The sequence below is a fragment of the Centruroides sculpturatus genome, unplaced genomic scaffold, assembly GCF_000671375.1.
Source record: "Centruroides sculpturatus isolate CEXI.00-Female unplaced genomic scaffold, Cexi_2.0 scaffold9, whole genome shotgun sequence".
NCBI classification, from domain to species: domain Eukaryota; kingdom Metazoa; phylum Arthropoda; class Arachnida; order Scorpiones; family Buthidae; genus Centruroides; species Centruroides sculpturatus.
Genome location: NW_019384576.1, coordinates 3699 through 12208, shown reverse-complemented (window position 1 = coordinate 12208; position 8510 = coordinate 3699). Strand labels below are relative to the sequence as shown.

The following is an 8510-nucleotide window of genomic DNA, read 5'->3' as shown; positions in this document are numbered from 1 at the left end:
AACAGGAAAAGTAACTTTCGTTATCATGGAATTATAACAAAACCTGCCAATTCAATATAAATGGAAAAAAAATATTATATGGAATTGAACGAAAATGAAAATTTGCTTGATAATTCAACTACGCTTGTTGGAGAACAATAAAAACACTACACTCAACAAGCCACCAATAAAACTCAACTGCCTAACCTATAACCAAAGTCTCCTTTTAATTTGTTTTTTAAAAAAAGCGCTTGAAAAACTTGCCCCGCATGGCGAAGTTGCCCCGATCTCCCCTACTATTATTATACTAACACAGGTATTGAAATTTTATATAATTATGACTTGCGTTTCTTTATTAGACAGAAGAAAGGCTTCCTTATTCTCGCGACGATCACTGCACCGTTTCCCTATTTATGTGACAGAGTCGAGAGTGAGTTTTACCCGGATACGAAATCTTAACGCTCTTGAACTTCGATGAAAAATAGTGTCGCCTCCACGGATGTATCTGTTTGCGTTGACGGTATTACAATATTCGAAATAATTAGTCAGGAAATAAATAACGATATGTATAAGCATAAGTCAATAATTTCAAATTTGAAAGTTTCAGTGCTAATGAATTCATAACCGCCGCCAAAACAATCCACGAAAACGTTTCTTTATTTTACGCTCGGCACATCCTGACGAAAGAGTAACGAACGAAATTCGAGCCGAGACAAATTTCTGTCGTAAACAAACGCACCCAAATTCGTACATTTATGAATTTCTTCTTATATCTTTGTCTACTTGGACCTTGTTTATTAATTGGACTTATTACATGGCGTAGTTTCCGATTACCAAATAGAAAAGATCTTAGTCAAAAGTCGAAAGAAAATATCTTTATTTTCACCTGAAAATAATGAATAGATAAAAATAATATTTGCTAATCGAAAATTGCACCAGTGTCAAGGTACAAGTAGACAAGGATGTGAACAGAAATTTAAAAGAGTAAGGACATAGAGGTGAAAAACTCGTACATTTATGTTTTGCTAACTAATTAATTATTTTAAACTTTACCGCTGGGTGCCGAGAAGATCAAGGCGTTAGTCTACCGTTCTAGAGAGACTGCGGCAAGTAACATGTAGTTATTCATAGGCGGTTGTCTCCAATATGGTGGGTCCCGTCCCTCACCATCCGACCGCATCTATAATGAGTCTGGCAGAACCTACGGTAAGTATAATAATAATAAAACACCGAAAGATCAGAAAAATGAAAACAAAAGCATTATTTTAAACCTCAAATATTTATTGATTATCAATTACAAATATTAATGTTATAGTTTACATTTTATGTTTATAGTGATTAAAAATTTTACAAATTCCTTTAAAATTATCATTATTGTAACTTAATAAATCGAGTAGGAATCTGCCCAATTCGTCCAAGTAAATTTATGAAGAGCAGGATCAGCATTCGGATCGATAGGTTGATTAATTGGAGGAACTGCACTTGCTTTCCAGAACTTTAATCGATTCAATATATATTTCACAAGCTAAAAAAAAAGTTTATTTTAAATTGATGTTTAAAGAATTCATTTTTTAATTTTAAACAGATTCTTTATAAAAGTTAAGTATTCAAATTTAAACAAAACTTTAAAAAGTTATTAAGTACTTATTAAACTTTTCAAATTTATTACTTTAAATATGATCAAATAGAAAATTAACATAAACAAATAGAAGTTATTCGTGTAAATAATTTTCTTTATACGAATTAAACAAGATNTAATAATTGTTATCTAAATATAACAATATTTAAAAATGTTAACTTTTAATATAATTTTTTATGGCACCATTTAACTGATGCTGGTCTTGATATAGGTTTATGTTTCGTTTTAGTTTTGAGAAATTCATTTCGTACAACGTTTTGATAAATACAATTTTACTACTAAAAGTTTCTTACTCGTTGAATATCTCATCTCCAGATGCTATTAATAACAACGATTTTAGTTGATGAAAGTTAAATTTTCAAACGACGAAAATAAAGACGAATTTATTCACTGACAAAAGCACAACACAGACGTTTATTTAGTTCTGCACAACTATCACCACCACTATATGTTCGCAAATAACATGTTTTCTTGGTACACATACTGTACAAAGTGTTTGCTACCAAGGACTTTAAACTACAGTAGTATATAGTCCTTGGTTTGCTACAGTTCTATCTCGAAACAAGTTCGGTGTTCGCTTTGAACATTGGATTCCAAAACCCCAAAGCGCGGTCTAATACCTAATGGGATTACAAAGCTTCTTCTTTTATTAAAAAGCGTTCCTCTTTCTTTCGCAAAACGTGACTGTGCAACTTTTTAAACATTCCTTTTCTTGAAATGTTCCATTCTAAAAAAAAAGAATAAATGTTCTATTTTTCCGATTTTCCTAAACCAACTTGTTTTTCCATTGATCTTCTAATTCTTTCCTGTGCTTCCGTTTTCGTTCTATGCTCCGAATTTTTTAAAATTAACATTAAAGTAACTAATAAAAATTAGTTAATTTAATGTGAATTTTAGTAATGTGAAAAGTAAATTAACTTAATGAAAATTGTCACAAGATCACTTTTCCAATGTAGAAATGAGACATTCGATATTAGGATTAACGATTTGCCATATCCAGTAGCGACTCATAATAAGAAATTTGTAACTGCAGCATCCGCAATTAAAGTAAAATCACAGAATAACCGAGTCGGTTAAAAAGTAAACCTACCGCATTGGTAAATCTGGGATCAAATTCGAGTAACTAACCAGGAAGGTTTTATGTCTGTACATGATATGCGAGGAATCACTATCGCTCCATTGTGACCCAGACTGAATCCACTATGTATGTGAAAACAGGTCTTTTTAGTGCCCGCAGAATTTATTTTATTTTAGTTTCTTTATTCCTTATTGCCATGTGGACTAGACATATTCGGGACGATCAACCCCGAAAACTTTTTAGCGTTTTTTTACCCATCCGGAATGATTCCTTGGTCCCAGGACAGTAAGTGGCACTTTAACCGTTCGACCATCCGATTAGTGCACAGGAGGTGGAAATGTTTTTAAAAGTCAGTTACTTCAATCAATTAATTTTATGATATATAAAATAATTTTTCTTACCTTTGGTTGTTCGTTAGCAATATTTTCCAGTTCGCAAGGATCTTTTAATATATCAAATAAGCATGGGGCTGAATTAGGATCACAATTACTATTATTCCTTTTCGAGTCAGAATAACAGTTATCTGGCAGTCTGGTGAAAAACTTGTCAGTATTGTAGAGTAATCCTTCCTCTTCAAGAACTTTCCAAGAATATGAGGAGCGAAGTAACTTTTTATAACGAGAAAGAAAATAATCATCGTCTCTCCCGGAAGGTCCGTACCACGCATTGTATTCTCCATTAGAATTCGATCCATTTACTAGTTTGTAATTTCGGAATCGAAGAGCTGAAGCACCGTCGATTGGATCTATGTTATGAAGAATTTCTTCTCTAGATGTAGGTTTGTCGTGAACTAAAGTCTTCCATTGATTTATTCCATAAATATCCGTCAAATCGCTAACATCACCACCTAATAAAAAGTAAAACTAAATAAAGTGTATAATCAAACATAAAGGAAAGTCGCGAGTAGTAGCGTGAAGACTTGTGACGTCACGAATCAGTCTTGGTGACGCAATAAGCTATGTTTTCATCTCAAGAAATTATAAAATATTCAATGTTTATTTTCTAAAAAACATTTATTAAAATTCTTTAAATAGCATTTAAAACTCTAAATAAGTAAATAAGAAAAAGATTTACTCTTATAAAGTTAAATTCTGATTATATTCTAGCTGGAAAACAGAATCAAAATATCATATCGTCTCGTGATGAATGTCTCAAAGGGTTTGTGAAATTCTTTTCTAATCCTTCCCGAATATCTCGAGGTTTTCGTTTAATAACTTTTGGTTTTTATCGTGTTTTATTTTAGTCACTCCATTCACTACTATTAATTAAAATGCTTATAGGTACAGTTGATTTCAAATCGATAATTTTGTTTAAACCGTCGCGACGGTTTAAAGAAAATTATCGATTGAAATCATCTGTACCTATCCAAACGTAAATACGATGAAGATAGGACAATTACAAATCTCTAAAACACTGTAACACATTACAAAAATAAGAATCCAGGAAAAATGTAATTGCACATTATTACAAAATGAACAGCAGTTTAAATTTTTATATTTATGTTAACAATTATAATCTAAGTACAAGTAAGTTTCCAAAAAATCTATTAATGTTAAATTGTAAAAAAAGGTGTTGTGAAACTGTTTCCATGTATGTTTGATAATTACAATTTAAACTATCTTCAGTTATCAAAGTTTCAGAATGATAACATAGAGGAATTTGGTATTTGGATGTTTGGATTTGGAAAGAGGTATTTGAATGTTGGGCCAAGACTCCACTAGCATAAAAACGGGCGTAAAAACTTTTAATACTATTTGCAACCTATTTGCGTTTGTGTCTGGATTACGGTGAAGGTCCGGCTAGGCTAGCGAAGGTTTTACGGCGACGATACTATCGAAGTTATAAAGACAATGATTATATTCTACGAGTTTTTTTGTACTATAATTACAAATGTAGTAAAAATAATATCTTTACTTTCATATATTGACTTTTATTATCATATTATTAATTAAGATAATATACAGTGAAATTAGTGTGCTAGATTTCACTGACTTCTGATTGGTGGATGGTACCGTTTTACCGCCGTATTGGCGTCGAAAGTTGAACACTGCTCAACTCGCTTTTACGCTGGTTTTACGATTCGCTCAGGCGTAAAATATCATGGTCACGTGATTAAAAGCTTTTACGGCGAGGGGTTTTACGCCAATTTTAACACTAGTGGAGTCTTGGCCTTACAGGTAGTTAAGTTGGGTCTAATTATTATAAAAGTTACACGCAGTTATTAGAAAGTGAAAAAAATATTAATATTTTAAATCTTTGTAATTTTATCAAATAAAGATCATGATATTTAATTAAAAACAGTATTACCTTGACAAGAAAACTTTTAAAATTCTGTTAATATTAGACCCATTTTATACAATACTAGCTGTTACCCGCGACTTTGTCCGCGGAGGTTTTGCAAGAAAACCTCATCTACATTCAATATTTCAATAACCATAGTAATTGTTATATAACACCTACCGCCGAAGAGAATTGCCGAGAATCATACGAACTATTTTCAATTTGATCAATTTTCTGGAACGTTTGCAATCGTTCTATTATCGAACCAATATGCAATAACAAATTCGAATTTAAAACGGTTCGAACATTTTTAAAATCGAAATAGATAAAAATATTTATAACAATGTCTAAAATGTTATTAATTTAATAGACGTAAGTACTCGATAAAGATTAAACGTAGTTGAAAACAAAAAATCGCATCTAAAGTAGTATAGTAGAAGCCGTTCTTCGGGTTAAGCCTTAATGCTCTTACTCACCCTTGCGGGGGAAAAATCTCTTCTTAGTGTGCGTTTTCATGACGTACTGTACCCTAGCTCTGTACCAAATTTTACCTCTTTAGGTCAAGCGGTTTGCTCTGGGCGACGATGAATCAGTGAATCACTCAGTCAGTCAGTCAGGACAAGCAATTTTATATATGTATATTTCAGAATGAAATTTCCTTCTAAAATTTACCTGAATCTATGTTACCATTTTCATCTATATTTCAGGTTATACAGCGAAAAAAGAAATGTATAATTTGTCAGAATTGGCTTGAATCAAATAAAGAAGTAGAAGTTCAATTTCCTAATGAATTAATTTTTTGATAGACAAAAATTAACTTTGCTTACTGAATGTGCAATTGCTGCTTCATGTTTCACATTGCAAACAATAATTTAATAAATTTCAGGACACATTTTTAAGTACAAAACACCAGTTATAAATTGCGCGTAAGATTAGTAATATTCAACTTAATCAATTATTTATCTTTATCGTCATATAATCTTTTTGATGAATGTCTTTGCAAAGTTACTTTGCAAATCCGACTAAAAACAAAACTTTATAGGCTGTAAAATAATGTGAATAATCTTGTTAAATTGATAAGTGATTTCCAAGCTGTAAATTTAAGAAAATACAATCAAATTAACAGAACTTCTATTTTAATAATTAAGGTTAACATTAATTTTATCTTAAAAGCACAGTGTATTAAATGTTTTGTTTAATGTACAATGTAATTAAATGTAGTTATTTTATGTAATGTATGTAATTTTATATACGCTGAAATAAGTCGGCTTGAATAGTTTATATCATCAACCTGGTGTTTTTAATATTGCCATATATAATTACCTCATTTATTACTGTTAAAAAGTTACTTTCAGCAAAATTTGAAATTGAATTTTTTAGGCATAGCAATCAGCAAGGCATTGTTTATCATTTAACCGATAGCTTCCTCAAAGACAATTCACTTTACGTAAATTCAGAATACAACACACGCAACTAAACAGTAATTGTAAAACATGTACAAGGATCTCTTGATTAATGCAGTTAATTAATCCCTCGATCCTATCGCCTATATAAAAATCGCGTTAAACAAAATACGTATCTATGTTTAGTAAAGACAGTTAGTAAAGCCGCGTAAATAAAGAGATTGTCGCAATTAATTTCGCGCGTTAATCAAATCTCGCGTTAAGCAAAGGATATCTGTACTGCATGCGTTCATCTACAGACAACTTTTTAACAACTAGATAAGTCACATCTAGTTGTTTAGAAGTCTGTGGATGAGACTGAGGGAAATGTGTCTTATAACATCGGTGAGTCGCTTGACACGAATAAAAAACATATGTTTGAAATAGTTACATAAAGGTTTAAAATTTCTGATAAGATGATAGAAAGGAGTTGAGAGTAACTGCTGACATATTGACGAAAGGAAATGACAATTCGTTTAAATCGGTACTAGTCCGGGCATAGGGCATACGTTTACAGCAGAGGCAATAGACGAACAAAGTAACGTGGTGCCATCTAGTGGGAATGAGGGACGTAAAATTCATTCCTGTTTCTTAGAACTTGGATAACATTTCCGTAGTTCAACCGAAATTCACCAAATTCTAAACAAACATCAAGAAACTGTCTCGCTTTATATCCCAGCATCCAAAAATGTCAAAATACGTTTTTGCTATTAAACGTCAAAGAGGCGAAAGACAACACTTTCGTTTTTTGAATAAATTTTTTTCTGAGTCTCATTATATTTTCCAAAATGTAATTTATGCACATGCCAGGGTTCTACCAAGAATTTTGAAACCAAACACATCAAAATTTAACGTGAAAATTAAAAAAAAAATTCGACACGAAAGAGCAAAAGTTAATACAGAAGCCTGGGCTTCGCCCAGGCCATTATTGTGAACTTAAAAAATAATAGTTCTATTGCTAAGAAAATCAAAAAAAAAAAAAAAGTGTAAGCTTCAAACACTTAAAAAATAGTTATTCAATTTAGGTATTTTATATTATAATATTATTTAAACTTTATAATTTGCAATAATCTTAAACTGTATCATTGATTTAGAATTTTATTTATTCAGACATTGCATATAATTTGTATGAAGTTTATTGAAACCATTTGGATTAAATATTAAAATTTAAAAAAGCGTTTGAAATACTAGCCTAAATAATAATCTTTAGTCACACGATTTTTGAAAAATAAGGAAATTTCTTTAAAAATTAAAAACTGATCACTTGGGATGGAAAGTTGTGACGACACATTTTAGTGCTTCAGCTTTCTCTGTAGGAGACGTTAGGAGTCTGCTACTAATTCGTGCGTCGTAAAACGTTTCGCGCTGCTTTTCTTCACTCCCCGCCCGATCGTTTGATATAACTAATGCAGGATAAATTATTACTTACATCAGATGAAAAAGATTAAGTAACTCAGAATACCTGCAGCATGATAAAATGTCGGTAACCAATCAGTGATGTGAATTAAGTTCCTTTCGATCCTTGGTTGTTGCTTGAACAGTTTACTCCATATAAATCCAACTCCTCTCACTCCTCCTTCCCATAAAGTTATTTTATTTCCTCTTAAAGGAAAATTCGAACCAACTCCACCTCTTAAACCAGCAGCTTCTCCACCATTATCCGTAGAAATCACAAAAATTGTATTATCTAACATAGAATTATGTTGCAAGGCCTTAAAAACTCGTCCAACTGATTTATCTAATTCTGAAACCATTGCTAAAATAATAAAAGATAACGGATTTTCAAAAATTGTATTACTATGTGCAAACAGTTTAGTTAGTTTGATTAAATCTCCATATTCAATTTAATATTTTATGCATATTTAAAACGTATTTACCTGCAAAAGTTCTTCTATCTGGGTTTTCTATACATTCAAATTTGAAGACTTCACTTTGAGGTGCTTGAAATAGATCATATGAGTTTCCACTGTGCACAGCATTCGGTGATAGATACAGAAATAATGGCTAAGACAATAACAAGCGTATGTATTTATATTAATTTTATATTTTACAAAATGTAAAAATTAATAACTTAAAATACACAAATTAACAA

General features: G+C 31.2%; 1 protein-coding gene across 2 annotated transcripts in view; it reads right to left on the bottom strand.

Moving 5' to 3' along the window:
• The window catches only part of LOC111624367 (arylsulfatase B-like), a 9165-nt gene extending 747 nt beyond the window's left edge, over positions 1-8418 (bottom strand). The window contains exons 1-4 of one of the 2 annotated variants that reach the window (XM_023367196.1): positions 8296-8418; positions 7881-8174; positions 3098-3543; positions 1302-1504 (exon numbers count right to left, since the gene is read on the bottom strand). In XM_023367196.1, coding sequence (XP_023222964.1) covers positions 1361-1504; positions 3098-3543; positions 7881-8172 — 882 coding nt within the window. In that variant the 5' untranslated portion in view covers positions 8173-8174; positions 8296-8418 and the 3' untranslated portion in view covers positions 1302-1360. Of the gene's footprint in view, positions 1-1301; positions 1505-3097; positions 3544-7880; positions 8175-8295 lie in introns of those variants that run through there. The other variant, XM_023367195.1, reaches the window with a different exon arrangement.
• Between the last annotated feature and the right edge of the window lie 92 nt (positions 8419-8510).